The sequence below is a fragment of the Oncorhynchus nerka genome, linkage group LG23, assembly GCF_034236695.1.
Source record: "Oncorhynchus nerka isolate Pitt River linkage group LG23, Oner_Uvic_2.0, whole genome shotgun sequence".
Lineage (NCBI taxonomy): Eukaryota > Metazoa > Chordata > Actinopteri > Salmoniformes > Salmonidae > Oncorhynchus > Oncorhynchus nerka.
The window spans coordinates 46273683-46293154 of NC_088418.1; the positions used below are offsets into that span (position 1 = coordinate 46273683).

The 19472-nt window shown below is 46.5% G+C and overlaps 2 protein-coding genes across 10 annotated transcripts in view; both read right to left on the minus strand.

Moving 5' to 3' along the window:
- LOC115106929 (striatin-interacting protein 1 homolog) overlaps positions 1-4935 on the minus strand; it is a 39317-nt gene extending 34382 nt beyond the window's left edge. For 2 of the 3 annotated variants that reach the window (XM_029630148.2, XM_029630147.2), the window contains exons 1-3: positions 4827-4935; positions 1608-1677; positions 400-474 (exon numbers count right to left, since the gene is read on the minus strand). In XM_029630148.2, coding sequence (XP_029486008.1) covers positions 400-474; positions 1608-1677; positions 4827-4847 — 166 coding nt within the window. In that variant the 5' untranslated portion in view covers positions 4848-4935. Of the gene's footprint in view, positions 1-399; positions 475-1607; positions 1678-4730 lie in introns of all 3 variants that reach the window. The other variant, XM_065008155.1, reaches the window with a different exon arrangement.
- A 1962-nt stretch (positions 4936-6897) lies between these two features.
- The window catches only part of LOC115106934 (putative adenosylhomocysteinase 3), a 46616-nt gene continuing 34041 nt past the window's right edge, over positions 6898-19472 (minus strand). For 5 of the 7 annotated variants that reach the window (XM_029630156.2, XM_065008159.1, XM_065008163.1 and 2 more), the window contains exons 6-17: positions 19360-19454; positions 19131-19237; positions 18777-18893; positions 18586-18649; positions 17513-17601; positions 17345-17415; positions 15422-15516; positions 13810-13908; positions 11327-11395; positions 11051-11129; positions 10043-10163; positions 6898-9352 (exon numbers count right to left, since the gene is read on the minus strand). In XM_029630156.2, the coding sequence (XP_029486016.1) occupies positions 9346-9352; positions 10043-10163; positions 11051-11129; positions 11327-11395; positions 13810-13908; positions 15422-15516; positions 17345-17415; positions 17513-17601; positions 18586-18649; positions 18777-18893; positions 19131-19237; positions 19360-19454 (1013 nt within the window). In that variant the 3' untranslated portion in view covers positions 6898-9345. Of the gene's footprint in view, positions 9353-10038; positions 10164-11050; positions 11130-11326; positions 11396-13809; positions 13909-15421; positions 15517-17344; positions 17416-17512; positions 17602-18585; positions 18650-18776; positions 18894-19130; positions 19238-19359; positions 19455-19472 lie in introns of those variants that run through there. The other 2 variants (XM_029630157.1, XM_029630158.1) reach the window with 1 other exon arrangement.

Genomic DNA, 19472 nt, shown 5'->3' on the forward strand with positions numbered 1-19472 from the left:
CTCCATCTGAACCACTTACAGAAAAAGGGAAATGTTACACCTGGGAGCAGTCAATTAATCAGCTCCCTCGACCCTCTCTCCCTTTCCCTCCGTCCTCTCTCTTTCACCCCCCCTCTCTATCAGACTCTCTCTCTCCAGATGATTACCAGGGCGAGAATCCACTTCTACATACTCTCTCTCTCCGTAAATGCTAGATTAACAGGAAAACACATTAGAGGGTATGCAAACAAATAGCGTGTTCAAGGTGAGTCAGAAAGCCTTTTGGCACACTCGCTGCTTTAGAAAAGAAAACATGCGTGCGTATGCGCAAGGACACACACACACACACACACACACACACACACACACAGTTAGCTGGAAAGACAAATCCGCCACTGACAGACAAGAAGGTAACAGTACCATGGCTCCTGAAGTCCTCCTCAAAGTAGTCCCTGTTGAGGGCGAACTCGGGCTCCTCCGTGTAACTGTATATCTCTGTGGGAAAACAGGAGAGACAGGGGAACCATCAGACAGACAGGATGACATACAGTACTGTACTGAAGGATTCAACAGAGGTAATGCCATGAAAGACATCACGGGGTATACTGTAGTGGAAGCCCTGTATATCTCTGTGGACAAACAGGAGAGACAGGGGAACCATCAGACAGACAGGATGACATACAGTACTGTACTGAAGGATTCAACAGAGGTAATGCCATGAAAGACATCACGGGGTATACTGTAGTGGAAGCCCTGTATATCTCTGTGGACAAACAGGAGAGACAGGGGAACCATCAGACAGACAGGATGACATACAGTACTGTACTGAAGGATTCAACAGAGGTAATGCCATGAAAGACATCACGGGGTATACTGTAGTGGAAGCCCTGTATATCTCTGTGGACAAACAGGAGAGACAGGGGAACCATCAGACAGACAGGATGACATACAGTACTGTACTGAAGGATTCAACAGAGGTAATGCCATGAAAGACATCACGGGGTATACTGTAGTGGAAGCCCTGTATGGCTCAGTTGGTAAAGCATGGGATTTACAACGCCAGGATTGTGGGTTTGATTCCTGGGGCCACACATTTGTCAAATTCATGGAAGCAATGTGACTAAGTCGATTGGGATAAAAGTATCTGCTAAATTGCATATATTATAAGCCAACTCTTTCACTAAGTACCTTTCATAAAGAATCTATTTGGCTCCCAGTTATCCTTTCTGTTGTGTTTTTGTTAGATTCATGACATCACTGACTAATCCTTCTTCAGCGAGTATACAGTAGTTAAATGTCAACTGTCACTCCAGCCTGATCGAACAGTCACAAGAGAGCAACGGTAGTGTGTGTTTGTGTAAGCTAATGTCTCAGCGGGACTAGCGACCTAACCAATGCAGCTGCATTCAACAAGGGAAAAATATGACCTTGCATTGACTCAATCCCATGTAGCTGCTGACAGCGCAGCACTGTACAACAGTGATCACCAAAGCTACAGGGGTTACCTTGCATGATTTTGTTCCAGCAACTGTTCAATAAGGTGCTTGAATAATGTGCTTTGTGGTTGGAACAAAAGCCTGCCCAGGTCTAGGGTTGGTGACCGCCGGGATAGGGTTTAAAGACCTTACCTGAGAGTTCAGCAGTCAGGCTGTCTGTGTCCCCATACTCAAACTCCAGGTTAGGGGACTCCATGGAGCTCTGAAAACAGAAAACAACATTGAAGTCTTGGCAGAATTGCAAAGGGAAATGAAGGCACATGACACACACACACACACACACACAGACAGGCACAGACACAGACACAGACACAGACACAGACACCCCTGAATTCCTTTATAATTATTGCATGGCTATGCAAATACAGGGAACAATCAGAGTGGAAAAACTGAATGAGAGGTGTGCAGGAGTCAACATGCCCTGCATTTCAGAATGGATTAACGGACGTATCCAGTTAAGGATCTTTGATGCCGCTCTGACATCAGCCTCACCCCATGCCCTCTGGGCACTTTACTGCAGGACACCATAGTACACACACACACACACACACACGGTGGGAATAAGGACAGAGACAGGGCCCGCCTCTGTTTGCCGTCATAGCCACTTAAAGCATTATTTTCCCAGGTCGAGACAGACTGATACAGTATGCATGATCTCACCAGTTATCAAAGCACCACAGAACAACAACATTCTCATACTGCCAGCCAATACAAAAGATTGTAGCACTTGGACAGAGACAGACTAGACTTTGAAATAGGTTGAGACCGGCCGTTAGTCAGCCTTGCGAGAGTGTCTCAGCAGCAATTTAGTGACAAAGAAAATGACAGCTAATCACGGTCCTTAAATGGCACGTGTCAGAGCCTGAGCCTTTGCTGAAGTGTGAGGACTGTCTGTAGTTGTTTCTTCCATGCATCCTACCACAGAAGGGCAGCAATAGCCAGGGATAAGCTAACATCTGTAATTCACTGGAACCTGAAGAACCCAAAGCCTCAGAGCCAGAAACAGTCTGTCAGATTAGGTTGAGATCCAATAGGAGCGATTGAAAACGTAAGAATCGTTTGGCCTAATGATTTGTTCACTCCAAATACAGTTGGCACAGATCCCACTCCAGATGCAGACTTGTTGTGTCGTACGAGGTGATTTTCAGACACAGTCTGAGAGCGAAGGCATTCTGAGTCAGTGGAACGTGTGTCCAAATAAGTCATTCAGAAACTGGGCTGGACTCAGAATGACCCACACACACACTGTGCATCTCAGACGGCTGAGAGAGCAGGAGTCACAGCAGGCTAAGGAGAGAAGATGACGGCGTACCCTCTGACGGGGAGAATGACACATTCCCAGAGGATGAGCCTGGGGTTCAGGGGCCGATAGTCTCACAGTGTGACAGGGCGACAATGGAGGTAAGCTTTGGGGGGAAATCACTAGGGAAGATATTTTGGTCTTCAGAGAAAAAATGGACCAGTCACGGTTTGAGGTGCTACATCGAAAATGTACTCTAGTTAGGTGTTCAAACTTTAGGTTAATTACACACTAAACCACTGGCCCCGGGGATATACAGGGTGAAGGCTTTCGTTCCAGCCCGGCACAGTATCATCACCACTAGAGAACGAAAAAAATAAATCGGTATCATATTTCACTCTAGTTAAAACCATGTCATGCCAGTCTAACCACTGACACCGATGTCACTGTTGCTGACTGTACTGACCGTGACACTCACATTGCCTTGAGTGCAGATTGTGATGTTTCTCAGAGACCAAGCTAAACCCTCAACCCCATTAATATTTCAGCTCATTATTGTTTGATTGGGAGTATAATAAAACACAGGCCTCAATCCTAGTGTCTGATTGGCTTTGTGCCCCCCCCCCCCCCCCAACTTAGTCCCCCCCACCGGAAAAAACGAAATGTTTTTATTGTTATTGCTCTCAATAGAGCTCTTTCATGTTTGTCTGAAGGAGAGTGGGGAATTTGGTGTCTCTCACTCAGCTACCCATGGGCATCAACAATTCTCTCCACCCCCAACCAGCTTGCTATGAACACTGCCCTTCCTTCCACACTGGCACAGTGAACCCTGCGCTCCGCCGTCAGTGTGCGCAAACACTGGGCATCACGTCAAAATACCCACCAGCCCCCATCAACCCTCCTCTCACATGAGCATTTGTTAAAAATAACCTATGACCAAAGCCAGCCAGCCAAGCCAATGGGCCAATGCAATAATAAACGTGAACACAGATCACATGAGGAACAGCCTGGACAATGAAAGATAATTAAGTGGTTTGATCATATCTCATATCGGCAATGATGATTTAGGCGTACATTGTGTGGCTTGCGCACTGAATCTAGTCTTAGATATTGACTACACCAGGTGTTGGCCGGGGTAGGCCGTCTTCGTAAATAAGAATTTGTTCTTAACTGACTTGTCTAGTTAAATAAAGGTGACATAAAAAATGAAGATGTAGGCTACCTACCACCGCAGTTCACCCACTAGCAGGGCTAGTCTGGATCTGGGTTGCACTGCCAAGACATGAATCCAAAATGCTATTGATTTGTTTTTCGCTTTTAACGGCTGAATTAATTAGTTATTAGAAAACAATATGCTGTATCATAGTAGTATGGAACATAATGTCAAGCGTGTTTACTTGAATGCAACTACAGGCCATTTAGGTACAATATAATTACAGAAGCATTTTGAAAACCTATTAGTGTGTTTTTGTATTTGATAAATATCCAGTTAGTAATTACATCTTAATATGTAATAATTAGGAAACTAGCTAATAGCCTATGCCTTATTCTATCCATTTCAAATCCACTCTTCCTGCACTGACAAAAAATGCAATTCAAAAATAATATTGAGTCACACGCGGACATATCTATAGATAGGCTGCTGCCCGAGCATATGGGACACACCGAATTAACATCAATACGGTGTATATAAACCTACTGTATATTTGCCAATCTGACACCGGTCTACGATGCACAAATTCACAGGCGGCGGGTGCAAGACAAGACCCGACCACAAATCGGCCTGGACATTGACAGTCACATTAGCTACCTGCATTACCCACGTTCAGAATTAACCATAAGCTTACGGTATTTATAGCATCCACTTGCGCTGTCACCAAAATAACAACCCGGGCTGCAAGCTTTCAAAAGCGGCTCTGTGGCAAAAGGGCATTTAAAGCTCCCCGGCAACAACACACCACACGGACACCGACCCCTCTATACCGGCTCAACGAGTAGCTACAAACTGGCTTTACCTCCCAATCCTTCAGCAGATTCTTGAACACATCTCTCCCATTCGGCAGAGGCCTTTGCTTGTTGCAGTTATTGTTAATGTTATTAATGATAGGTACCTCCATTTCGTCCGCCTGCATCTTTCTGTGTCGGTTCGTTCACTTTCTCTGCAGCTCGTGCATTCCGGTAAGGCTCTCAAGCCTGTCAAATTGTAACAGATTTCAGTATTCCAAGTTCAGAAAATCCGTCCCCGTCCGTGTGATTGGTTGACTGGACGCCAGAGAGGGCGGGGTTAACTTCTACTGTAAATGGTTGACTGGCGGGTTGGTCTTGCCCACGAGTGAATCAGTGGGGTAGATGATGCGAGTGATCTAATGCGGTCAATGAATTGGTGCTGATGCTGAGCATTCCATAATGGCACCTGCATTAGAAACATTGTCCGTTTCTGTGGATTGCATGAAACATGTGCTCTTATAACAAACTACCGATAGGCAATTCACTTGCATCTATTGCTTGAATGTAACCACACCGTGTTCACACAGCTGTGTGATCCATCTTGATCTGTCAGAATGACTGGATTGTGCATATGTTATCTGTCACATCGTCATTTCCTCCACACTTTAGTCAGAGCGGGTATTTCAATCAATCCAAGACCTGAGACGAGACAAGAAACTTAGGAGTCAATAAAATGATGTCATACCGAGAGAGTAACAAAGCAGCTTACACTAATCAAGAGCTTGATGACTATTTCGTCAAATCAGGTATGTTACTGCTGGGCCAGAACAAAAGCCTGCACACCCTGTCAGGGCTTCATGATTGAAGAACACTGCTCTAGAGGGAATTTAATATTCTCCCAAAACATCCATCCCTTGAGGCAAGCTGTCACATTGAGTGTTGGTAATGTAGGGATCGATAGACGAGACCGAGACCACTCAACAGTCACTCTCATCCCACCACCGCCACAGTGAACGGAGTGAATTATTGATTAGTGACTGTAGCAGGAGGCTGCTTGGTGTAGATCGCCTGGCTCCCCTCTCAGCCCCCCGTAACAACCCCTGGCTGAGAAAAGCACTTAACATGATCTGATTGGAGTGTACAGTTTAATGAAAGCGCAAAGGTCATATCTCTTTCACGGACGTGAACTTGACGCATGGTGGCTGGTTGGGTGCGAGGGTGTTTATACTGTGTGCAGGGATTTATGAATGAGGAAAGCTGGTCAAAACAAACATGATTATGGTGTGAAACACCTGTGTTCATGTCATTCTGTTAAATCCACCTTAATGGTGTTACTATTTTTTATTTTTTTAATCTGCGTTGTTGGGAAATAACTCACACGTAAGCATTTCACTGTAAAGTCCACACCTTTTTTTTGTATTCGGCGCATGTGACAAATACATTTGATTTCATATGGTTAATATTGGTGGCTGTTAGGGACCAAAACAACAGTTTAATAATGAATTCTTTAACTTGCGTTTTTGCCATTGTGTGACAACTCTTTCACATGAACTGAATGAAATTGATGTGTGTGTGTGTGTAGCATGAACGGGATAATAGGCAGTCAACATCTGATTGTGTGTGTGCCTCAGAGTGTCTGTAGCAGAGTGGGTGCACTCTGATTAGGTCACTCACGACAACTCTTGACTGAGTGGCAACAACAGCTGCTTTCGACTGCTCGAGACACACCCAGTGTCACCCCCCCCCATCACTGTGTCATCTGGCAACACAGTAATCAATTTAATCTGAGCGCAGAGCCCAATTATAACCCCATGACTGAATAAGTATCCAAATTTATAAGAGTTCTGAGAACATAATTAAAATGGACACAGAATATATCGTTTGTTGAGTCACTGAATAACCCGTGTTAATGTTACAAGCATGTTCTTTCACAATTTAACTGCAGTCATAAATAAGTCTTATAGGACACATGGCTTGTTTGATGTCCATCATTCTTTGAACTCAAGGTCATGGGAAATCAGTTTACACAGGCAGCCCGATACTGATCTTTTGTCCAATAATTGGGAAAAGACCTGATCGGTTAAAAGCATTTAGTGGTAAAAGATCAGAATTGAGCTGCCTGTGTAAACGCAGCCATAGATGCCTAATAGGCATTGGTGGCAATCTAAATGTAGGTATATTCAAGGAAATACATGAAAATGAATACAAATACAGCACATAGACGACAAAGGTTGATACAATATTTTACATTTTTATTCTTTAAGATTACAGATGTATTATTGCTCATCTATCATTATCACTTGCAATGTTTAAACATCGTTTCGACAACTTAAAAATTTGAGAAGAATTTTCCATTTGTACTGACTGAGGATTTACAACAATAAATACAAGAGTTGATATGCTGTAATTCCTATACTTTTGAGTTAACCATACAAGATGCTGGCGTTAACCCTGCCCATGTGATGCAGCTATTGGACCGACTAATGCTCTTTCACCCCCGGGAAACGCACAGGCTATGATCCTGAGACAACTGCATCGAAGCAACCATGTCCTAACAACAAATGACCCCCCCCCCCCCCCCCCACACACACACACATGTAATGTTCTAAAAGTCAGACAAACAGACATATGAGTAGTATGGATGGTCACACAGACAGGGTCTCTGACTTGGATAGTTATTATGGAGGCTGGGGGGGCATAAATGCACAAATGGTAGCTCACAAGTATGACATGAACACAGTGATAGTTTAGAATGTAGGATTGGGAGCATATGGGCGTATATTCTCATGGATTTAGTTCATTCTATGCCATGTATATAAAAAAAGAAAAGAAAAGCTGGATCCTCCCCGCTGGCTTCTACTATGGGCTTTTGGTTCAGGGGAAAACTTTAACAGCTGGGAATCGAAAAGTTGATCTAAAATGTTGAGTAAATGAAGTCGGACTAATAATCGTACCAGAGGAGTTTGGCCCTCAACAGAAAACCTCAGCAAACTAACGATGACACCAAATCTTGTACATTTATAAAAAGGTGACTATTACCCTTTTGTCATAAAAAGATAAGAAATTAGAACAACGAGGTAAACTGAAGCCTGAAGAGGTGACATTTTTTATTTTTTAGAACATGTGAAATGTAGGTCCCCAACTAACTACAAGCATTATGTAATGATCCAGCCATCAAGCTATAGCCTCACTGCAGTTAAACACAACTAACCCCTGACAACGGCTATGTGTACCAATTGGGTTTTGGAGCTGTAAGTACTATACAGATTTGCTTACTTATTGAGGACTCGGCCAAAGAAACAAGTACCAGCCTGGCTGTACATTCTGCATCTCACTGAAATAGTCTGTCACAGCATTCAAAGAAATCATCCAGAACATGTATCACATTTATCATATAACATTTAATTGCTTATCTTTATAATGAGACAGATGTTTAATTTCAAAAAGGTAAGATAGATGGGTGGAGGAAAGATAGAAAAATCGACATTTCTACATAAATATCTAAATATATCCCCTTGTAATGATCTCCCATACCTCTAATTAAGCAATAAAGCACGAGGGGGTTTGTGGTATATGGCCAATATATCATTGCTAAGGGCTGTTCTCATGTACAACGCCGTGGTTTATTTGTCATACAGCACAAACCCCCGAGGTGCCTTATTGCTATTATAAACTGGCTACCAACGTAATTAGAACAGTAAAAATAGATGTTTTGTCGTGGTGGTATAAGGTCTAATATACCACGGCTTTCAGCCAATCAGCATTCAGGGCTCGAATGACCCAGTTTATAATTCAGTATAATGCTTTGAAAGGAGAATCTAGCTCCGGACATCGTGGATGTCATAAACTCTGGTTGGCGGAATACTTTTCATATAACTTCAACACTAGCATCATCGTGAGAGCAGTGTGGGAGCTGAGGAACAACGTTTATTATTGAGTGACTGTTGGACAGGCAGCTGAGATGGATTCCCTGTGTTTGAGTGATTGGTTGAGACCTCCCCCTCTCCCACCTATCACAGGGAAAGAACCCGGCCCCACGCCTGTCTCGGTCCAGTTTGATTGAGGGAGAAGGACAATCAACGCATTAAAACATACCTAAAAACAAGACAACGAAAAAATCTGAATCAAATGAAAGACAGGATATGATTGGACCCAATGACCCCCCCCCCCCCCACCCCCACCCCCCACCTCTTCATCTAATCCCTTTCAATTTATCATTGAAGACAAAACACAAATCAAGAGTAGGAAAAGACAGACAACAGGACATGAACCACATGTCCATCACTAAATCTTCAGAGGTCATCGTTCAGATTTTTTGTTGTTGTACATTTCAGTTTTTTTTGTTTTTCTTCATCAATAGTTTCTCCATCTTTAGCTTTTAAACGAACAATAAAAAGATCTCGCAAGGGAGTTTTTACGTACGACTGACTGACACACAAGTAGCTAAGAGAAAACCAAATGGTGGAATCTCCAGGAGACGCTAGCTAAGGAGCGCAAAATGGCAGGAGCAGCTCAAAAAAGGTTAGTTACACTATTCTAGCGTAAATAAATAAACACTGCCAAAGCGCAGGTAAAGCCACGCCCTCCACTCTGACCAATAAGCACAGAGCTCCTCCTCTCGCCTTTCTTCTGGGTTCTGTACGATTTATGGAGCCTTGGTATTTTCTTCATTTCAGAGTTGGTTTAATACCTTGGGGAGAAAAAAAAAAGGTCAAATCATGTTGTTACTGTTATGTAACATGGGAAGAATGGAACAATCTCTCTAGCAGCATAGCAGTCTCACAGTGCTTCTACATTGCTTGATGTTTGGGGTTTTAGGCTGGGTTTCTGTATAAGCACTTTTATAAAGGGCTTTATAAATACATTTGATTGATTAATTGACTTCTAATTATAACTCTGATACACTGTATTTATAGCATCACACCGGAGTAATATAAGGCCATGAAACATGTAGACAGAACACCTGCTCTTTCCATGACATAGACTGACCAGGTGAATCTTGGTTAATCTCTTGTTAAATCCACAACCAGTGTAGATGAAGGATTTTTAAGCCTTGAGACAATTGAGACATGGATTGTGCATGTCTGCCATTCAGAGGGTGAATGGGCAAGACAAAAGATTTAAGTGCCTTTGAACGGGTTTTTCACGCTCAACAGTTTCCTGTGTGTATCAAGAATGGTCCACCACCCAAAGGACTTCCAGCCAACTTGACACAACTGTGGGAAGCATCGAGTCAGCATGGGCCAGCATCCCTGTGGAACGCTTTCGAACACCTTGCTGCAACTCAATATTAGCAAGGTGTTCATAATGTTTGGCATAGTCAGTGTATGTGACATACAATGTTAGCAGGCAATCTAAGCATTCAGGCGTTAATGTTTACCTGTAGTAGTTTGGCTTGAAGGGCCCGTTCTTGTTCAAGCCCAGGTACTTGGCCTGCTCGTCACTCAGCTCTGTGAGGTGGGCATCGAACGTAGGCAGGTGAAGACTGGCCACATATTCATCTGGAGTAATACAGAAGGGGGGGGGTCGAGAGAGAGAAAAAGAGCCAGAGAAAGATAGAGACAAAGAGAACGAGTGAGAGCGCTAAGTTACTCTAGCTAGCAGGGACACAGGGCTGTTGGCTATTTACTAATGCATTTGTTTGTGATGAGCACATTGGGGCTCCGTCTCGGTCTCTCCCTCCCTCCGTCTCTCAGTGATGGTGCAGTGAGCTTAGCAGCAGGCTCTGACAGGCTGACCTATATTGAGCCTAGTTTTTACTCTAGACGCTAGGGGGGCAGAGACCCGGCTAGGCTGTCAGCTGCAGTCACACACACCAACGCATGCACACTCAGGCTCTCAATGAGATGTACTCTACTGTGAATGAAGCACACCCAGACACACACCCCTTCTCTCCAAATAGAAGGCATTCTACCATGATTTACATATTTTCCTAGTCCGCGCCATGGCTGTAAACGAATAGGACAAATGACTAAACACCACATACACACCCTGATACACAAACACCCAGTGTTTGTTTGGTATCATGACATGGAACATCTATAACCCAATCCAAGACATGGCTGCAGGGGAGGAGTTCCTACCATCTTTATCCCCATCCTGGATATCTCGTGCTCCTCTTTGCTGAGTTGAGTCTTTGTTGTGCATTCTGGCTGATCCCCCTTTCAACTCAACGTTTTCTCCTAAAAGGCTTTTGTCAGAGGTTCAGACAGGCGGACGGGTGCTGTCAGGTCGCTACCGGCTGAGGCCTGAGCGAATAAGGATTAGGGAGCGTGTGTGTGTGTGTGTGTGTGTGTGTGTGTGTGTGTGTGTGTGTGCGAGAGAGAGACCGAGGACAGAGGAGGGATGAAGGGGTGTGTGTGTGTGGACATAGAGCGCGGTCTCTTACCCATCTTCTTGGGCAGCAGGTAGACATCCTGTTTGTAGCGTCCCTCCGGGGCGTTGTACAGCTCTATCAGAGCCAGGGCCTGAGGTATGAGACAAGACCCGGATCGTCAATCGTCGCTCTCATGACGGACGCGGGCCTGGCGCCAGTGGCAGAGCAATGGGCGATACCCTAATCTCTATGATTACTGTACGAAGTGGCGCGCACACACACACACACACCCCCGACGCTGATCCACCCCACTCACAAATCCCAAGCGCACACGGGCACGCACGGTACCTGAGTGGTGGCGGTGATGGACAGGACGAAGGTGGGGACCGTAGAGCAGCTCAGGTTCAGCAGACGACCCTGAGGACAGATAGAGACACATTGGGTTAACAACCAGTTAACAGCACACAGAATCAGGGATTCTACACCTCCGTGTCAATGATAAGATACTGTGTGTGTGTGTGTGTGTGGGTTTGACATCAAATATCAGAAAAAGTCCAAGGTCAGAATAACAGAAGTTGCCTGTTATCCCAGACAGATGTGGTGCACACAGACATGTGAACAGAGAGAGAAAATGGGACAGGTAGTGTTCCTGAGCGCAGACTGCTAACGAGGCAGCGTTCACAAAGGAGGAGGAAGTGATCCGCATTTACTACCGCCATCACACACTCAGTAGTCACAGCGAAAGCCTGCAACAATGTTCTCGTTTCCCAGAGAGCTGCAACGTGTCAGTACGCAGAAATGAAGCTTTGGTGGTGCTGCTTCCGTTTTCGACTCCCCGTTTGCTGCGAGTAGCAGTAACAGTATAACGGGGCGTACTGTTACTTTACGCAGTGTGCACACACTGCCTGGTGGAACTGAGACAGACCACACTTCCCTGTTCTGTCGAGAGTGGAGCGCGTCAGCAGAACAGAACACAGATAGCAGATGAGCTCTGCAGAACCAAACTAACAAAACAGACACTTCTCTTGGAAAAAAAGCCTCTCGGATCGAGACAGCAGAGGAGAAGTGAGAGTGTCCAGGAGCGAGGATAGAGAGAATAGAGTCAAAAAGAGGGACGAGTGACAAGGGCAAACAAACAGCAGCGGAGGATTCTATTCTCTGATTAAAGCCTGGAGGAGATCAAACAGACAGACACACTGAAGCACCTGGCCAGCCTGTCTTTCTGCCTGGCTCGCTCTCAGTGGCTTCATTCTGTCAGAGACTGCGGTACAGACCCACAGAGAGAGAGAGAGAGACAGAGACTGCTGCACAGACCCACAGAGTGCCTTAGTTTGCTATGAGAGAGGGAGTGCTGTACACACACACACACACAAGAGACAGAGGCAGAGACTGCTGCACAGACCCACAGAGTGCCTTAGTTTGCTATGAGAGAGGGAGTGCTGTACACACACACACACACAGAGAGACAGAGAGAGAGACCGAGACACAGAGAGAGAGAGAGAGTGAGAGAGAGAGTGCGAGACAGAGAGGGAGAGAGAGAGTGAGAGAGCGAGCGAGCGAGAGAGAGACAGAGAGAGACAGAGACAGACAGAGAAAGAGCGAGAGAGAGACCGAGACAGAGCGAGACAGAGAGAGAGCGAGAGACAGAGAGTGAGAGAGAGACAGAGAGTGAGAGAGAGACAGAGAGTGAGAGAGAGAGAGCGAGCGAGAGAGAGAGCGAGAGACAGACAGAGAAAGAGCGAGAGAGAGAGAGAGACCGAGAGAGACAGAGACAGAGCGAGACAGAGCGAGGCAGAGCGAGACAGAGCGAGACAGAGAGTGAGAGACAGAGAGCGACAGAGCGAGCGAGAGAGACAGAGCGAGCGAGCGAGAGACAGAGAGAGCGAGAGAGAGAGAGAGAGAGAGAGAGAGAGAGACGAGAGAGAGCGAGCAGAGAGAGCGAGACAGAGAGAGCAGAGCGAGAGCGAGCGAGAGAGACAGAGAGAGCGAGCGAGCGAGAGAGACAGAGAGAGCGAGCGAGCGAGACAGAGAGAGAGAGAGCGAGCGAGAGAGACAGAGAGAGCGAGCGAGAGACAGAGAGAGCGAGCGAGCGAGACAGAGAGAGCGAGCGAGAGAGACAGAGAGAGAGAGAGAGCGAGCGAGAGAGACAGAGAGCGAGCGAGACAGAGAGAGCGAGCGAGAGAGACAGAGAGAGCGAGCGAGAGAGACAGAGAGAGCGAGCGAGAGAGACAGAGAGAGCGAGCGAGAGAGACAGAGAGAGCGAGCGAGAGAGACCGAGAGAGCGAGCGAGAGAGACAGAGAGAGAGAGAGAGACAGCGAGCGAGAGAGAGAGCGAGCGAGACAGCGAGCGAGAGAGACAGCGAGCGAGAGAGACAGCGAGCGAGAGAGACAGCGAGCGAGAGAGACAGAGAGAGAGAGACAGCGAGCGAGAGAGACAGAGCGAGAGAGACAGAGAGAGCGAGCGAGCGAGACAGAGAGAGCGAGCGAGCGAGACAGACAGAGAGAGCCAGAGAGACAGAGAGAGAGCGCGAGAGAGCCAGAGAGAGCGAGAGAGACAGAGAGCGAGAGAGACAGAGAGCGAGAGAGACAGAGAGCGAGAGAGACAGAGAGCGAGAGAGACAGAGAGCGAGAGAGACAGAGAGCGAGAGAGACAGAGAGCGAGAGAGACAGAGAGCGAGAGAGAGACAGAGACTATGGATCAATTAAGCCCAGTTATTTGGAAGTTGAGAGGATTTATATATCCGATCATTGACACGTGTGACTGAGCAGTGATTTGAGGCAGTCATCAAGGAGAGCCTCGTACTAAGGTGACGAGGGTGATGATAGATCACCTCAGCCAGCAACACTATCCGCTTGCCGTCGGGCCAGATGACGTGGTCCACCTGTGACCTCACCCTCTCCCAGGTCAGCTCCGGGGTCCGCAGGCTCGCCTGGAGGAGAGGACAACAAAACAGACAGGAAACAGTTACCACGAGAGCAGTTTCACTATGACAACCAGGGCCTAAATGAACCCCCGCAGGTCGACGTTGGTATTGGTGGGTAAAGATGTCCATTTCACCAGCTACGTTGGCGGGTGCTCATTTGGAGTTCGAAGTCTAGTATAAGCTCATGTATAGCTAAACAAATGTTGCAGTGGCTGTTTTCAAAGTATTTCTGTCGTTTTGTTTCATAGATGGCAGCTAATCACACAAAGAACTAAGAATCCTATAATATCCCACCTGGCGACAAGTGCAGGAACACCGCCTGGCTGTGGAGCTGTGTGCACGGTGCTGAAGACTCGTTTTAGAACCGGTGTAACACAAGTATATAAGGTGGTCTAATTGTAAAAAGAATAAATAATAATAATGTTAGCCCTTTTTTTGCCCCAATTTCGTGCTATCCAAATTGGTAGTTACAGTCTTGTCTCATTGCTGCAGCTCCCCTACGGGCTCGGGAGAGGCGAAGGTCGAGAGCCGTGCATCCTCCAAAACACAACCCTGCCAAGCCGCACTGCTTCTTGACACTTGCTCGCTAAACCCAAAAGCCAGCCGCACCAATGTGTCGGAGGAAACACCGTCCAGCTGGTCGACCGAGGTCAGCTTGCAGGCGCCCGGCCCGCCACAAGGAGTCGCGAGAGCGCGATGGGACAAGGAAATCCCGGCTGGTCAAACCCTCTCCCAATCCAGATGATGCTGAGCCAGTCGGGAAGACAAAGTTGGTCTAATTTACTTGAAAGAATAAAGTGAGACTTTGTCCTTGTGTTTCTTGGCTATTTACATAGTTTTGTTCACAAGCTAGGTTGTTTTTCAATGTGAGAGTTTGCTTCAACTGCTAGCAAAGACATCGGCTGCTAGTCAGATTCTCTAGATCACAGGCACACCGTCGCTGACGAGTCCGGCTGCTCGACTCCAGAGGCGCAGTACCCTCATTGCCACGCTAACCTCCCGCCCTAAAAGGGGCAGCTGAACATTTTTGTCTCATCAGAGATATTTTGGTTCAAAGTGAAATAACATTGAGTAATATACCATTTCACTTCTTACTAGTAATACATGTATTGTTTTAGAAACATTACAAAGCGTGCTCATCCGTTTTGAAAAAAATATTATGGTGAAAAAATCTGAGTGTCTGGTAGATTTTTAAATTTAAAAAAAGTTAGTTTCAGGCCCTGATGACAACAGTCTCTACGAAAATGGTTTCACTCTGACCCTGGGATGTCACCGTAACAGTATTAACTGACAGGCATAGGCCACGGCAAGCCAGCCCGTAACTATGACAACGTCAGGTCAGGGACGTTGTTGTATCACAGCTTCCCCCACAGTGACAATCATGTGACAAGCATTGGTGACAGCAGTGTCTTCCACCCACACGATCAGTTAAGCTGTCGCAGTCACAATAACACACCCACGTACATTCAAACCCCCACACCAATATGCACACACTCGCTCGCGCACACACTTGACTCACCACGTCGATCTCGGTGTTCGAGTGTCCCATGTTACAGACGATACAGCCGTTCTTCATACGGTCCAGGTACTCTCTCACCACCACGTTCTTATTTCCTGGAGGAGAGGGAACATCATGAACATACCATCAATTTTACACTCATCACGTTCACTACTGTACACTGAAACGTCAGAGAAATTCATAAGTGGGCAGAGGAGAGAGGTGAACACTACCAGTAACTCCTGCTGGGTCGATACATGCTGAATGATGTTTAGATCACTTCAAAAAAGGAATCATGTTGCTGTCTACACTACACAAATGATGCTTGGAATAAATCTCCTGTACTAGATTAAAAAAATATATTGTAAAAAAAAAAAAAAAAAAATCTACTCAAAATAGCACCCCACATCCACTCTCCACATAGACCTACTGTATGAATTAGTGTCCAAATTGCATTGCACATCACTAAGTCTGAGTGTGTGTGTGTGCGCACGTGCGTGACTTCTGTAATGTCTCAAGTGGTCACCAACCTTGATCACTTGATCATCTGAGTCAAAATGCAAGCCAGTATTATTTTAAAAAACAAAAACATTTTGAAGTCATATTTTAAAAAATAAAATTTAGACCATTTTGAAATGATATTTACAAATTGTAGGTGCATGGCCACACTGGTAATAGATCATTTGTTGTACTACTTGTTAGGAACAGAACTGGACTGACGGCCTGCATCTGATGGTCAGTCTGGGGGGGGAGGGAGCAGTGGTGAGGCTGCCTCTCACCCAACTCACCGTCCCTCCTCTTTCCCTCCTCTGAGAAAAGGGGACAGCTGAGGACGCAACTCACCGTCCCTCCTCTTTCCCTCCTCTGAGAAAAGGGGACAGCTGAGGACGCAACTCACCGTCCCTCCTCTTTCCCTCCTCTGAGAAAAGGGGACAGCTGAGGACGCAACTCACCGTCCCTCCTCTTTCCCTCCTCTGAGAAAAGGGGACAGCGGAGGACGCAACTCACCGTCCCTCCTCTTTCCCTCCTCTGAGAAAAGGGGACAGCTGAGGACGCAACTCAACGTCGCGCTGCATTATATCTGCCTCATGCACCAATTCATGTTGTTACTCCTATGACCAGAGAAAGTGAAATATTCCTCGATATTAAAAAAAGACACGCCGCTAATAACAACAGCGCAAGCTTATCGGAACACTTTGCTACTCATTCATTAAAAGCTGCAGTGCTGGTTGCAGCGTGAGTGGAAGTAGGGAGAATGTTCAAAACTTTTAGAATCCATAAAATGGGCAAAGTGTTGACAGGGTTGAATAACAACTTAAAACATACAGCTCTCTGCTGTATTCGTTGAGTCTCTCTCTAGTCATGGGTTTAAAAGTTTAGAAAGGCTTTTTTCTTTTTTACAGTCTATGGCTCCAGGAAACTGCGCAGACACGGTGATCTGAGCCATCTGATTGCACCTATAGGCTTACCGCTTGCTTATTGATTTGCTCTCTGGGCCTTCTGGGTAGGCAGAGTTCTACTTTCAGACACATGAAATGGGAACAATTTTGCCTTCCCGGCACTAGGTCTGCTGAATCAAGTGCACCTGCCGCCAACAGCTCGAGATGATTTATAGGAACGCAAGGATTTCTCATCGTTTTTTTTACAGAAATGTTTGGTGACTAGGAATGCCTTGGAGATGGAGACGGACCGGTTGTTGACCATTGGTCAATACCCTACTACCTAGTCACCCTCTAGACTGCTGGGGGAGAGAGTGTGTGTGTGGTGTGTGAATAGAACGGTGCAGGCTGAATCAGTCAAGCGGTTAAAGCAGTAGGGAGAAGGTGGTTGTTGTTGCTATGCCCATGCTAGAAAGGATGGGGGTATAGTGGTTCTCAACCACAAATGTGATTTTACAACGTGGCCATCTAGTGCTGACTGAGGGGACAAGGGAGAGGTGTTCACCTGTGCAAGTGATGACAATGTCCACTTGTCTGATCACTTCATTCAGCTTCACCAGTCTGAAGCCATCCATGCTGAACAGGGACGGGAAACAAACGCGTTACTTCCTCGTTCACCCTGCTGACATTGGCCGATCAGCTCATGTGCCAGGCTCTGATTGGCTGAACTTACCAGGCCTGCAAGGCACAGATGGGGTCGATCTCTGTGACGTACACAATGGAGCCCATGGCCTTGAGAGCAGCACAGCAGCCCTTCCCCACCTATGGATACACAAATAAAACACACACATGAGTATAGGACTGAGGGAGGCTCTACTATAGACAAGGATGGTAAACAGTTTCCTCTGGTGGTCCATGTTGATATAATAAGGAGTTCAGATCGCCAGCAGCATCCCATCCTGCATCCCATCCTGCATCCCACTGCCGGCTTTCCTCTGAAGCTAAGCAGGATTGGTCCTGGTCGGTCGCTGGATGGGAGACCAGATGCTGCTGGAAGTGGAGTTGGCAGGCCAGTAGGATGCATTGGGGACATTTCCCTGTGTAGGGACCAGTCTTCCGGATGAGCCGTTAAACGGGCGTCCTGACTCTCTGTGGTCACTAAACATCCCATGGCATTTATCGTAAGAGTAGGGGTGTTAACCCCGGTGTCCTGGATAAAAATCTCAATCTGGCCCTCAGACCATCACGGCCACCTAATCAACCCCAGCTTCCGATTGGCTCATTCATCCCACCCCCTCCTCTCCCCTGTCACTCTTCCCCAGGTGGTTGCTGTAAATGAGAACGTGTTCTCAGTCAACTTACTTGTTAAAATAAGAGTTCAAAAATGAGAAGTGCACCATATACAGTAGGGCTGGGAAATTCCAGGCACGTCATGACACAGCGTTATCGCGGTGCTTAGGTGCCGTTCTTATACGTAGTACGGTTTGATGTTCCAAACATATTGCTCACCAAATGTCTGCTGCAGAGAGACGAGAGAGCGTGAGAAAGCTAGTTTTGATCAGTCAGGGAAATAAAAAAAAAGTGCTGAAAACACGTTGGCTCCATTTAAAAAGGAGAAAAACAGCAGAGTTTTGGTGCAGGTGCAGCCAACGCTACCTACAGTAGCAAAACCATTATTGTATTATTTTAGCGATACTTGGGACTCATATCAATTTAATATCGTCCACAAATAATATAGCGATATGCAACTATAGACCCCCCCCCCCCCCCCCATCACTAATTCACAGTAGGTAAGACAAGACTTACCTCTCCATATCCACACACCACCACCTGCTTTCCCCCAAACATTACATCAGTGGTCCTCTTCAGACTGGAGGGAGAGCGAAGAAACACAAAATCACCGGCACTTAGCATGACAAACGTTTAAGTCGCCCACAAGAAGGAAGTAATCTTCCGCCGTGTCTCTGCTTTGAACGGGCATGCCGGAGTTGTCCTACCCGTCCAGGATGGACTCCCTGCAGCAGTAGAGGTTGTCAAACTTCTGCTTGGTCACAGAGTCGTTGACATTCATGGCCGGGACACACAGCTTCCCCGCCTTGGACAGCTGGTACAGCCTACACAGAGAGCAGCAACAAGAGGGGAGCATCATTAGAAAAGCAGTAAAAAAACGGACATTACCCGGTATGGCCACTAGATGGAGACATGTCCATAGAAGATAGACCAGCCACTTCGAAACAAAACCCCTGACGAAGGGGAAGCTTACGGGCAAAAGAACAACACTTTCTTTCTTCTTCAGTCTAGACAATGAGTCAACGTATAATGAAGTCGCGTGCGAGCAGTGATCCACCCACCGGTGTACTCCAGTGACGCTCTCCTCCACGATGCCTTTGATCTTCTTGAACATGTTGGGGTATTTCTTATAGATCCAGTGGGTCAGGTCTCCGCCGTCATCCAGGATCTGGAACAGGGGGGACACAACGCGTGTCTTTCTGACTGATCGGGATAAACGACGACGCCATTCACACCGCAACAAAAGTCTGCTACTGAGAGACGGTGTTTGACGGGGGGACAGACACGTACCATGTTGGGCTGCCAGCCCTCCAGGTTGACGCAGCGGTCGATGCACCACCAGAAGTCATCCTCCGACTCGCCCTTCCACGCGAACACAGAGAACCCTGAGAGAGAGGGATATA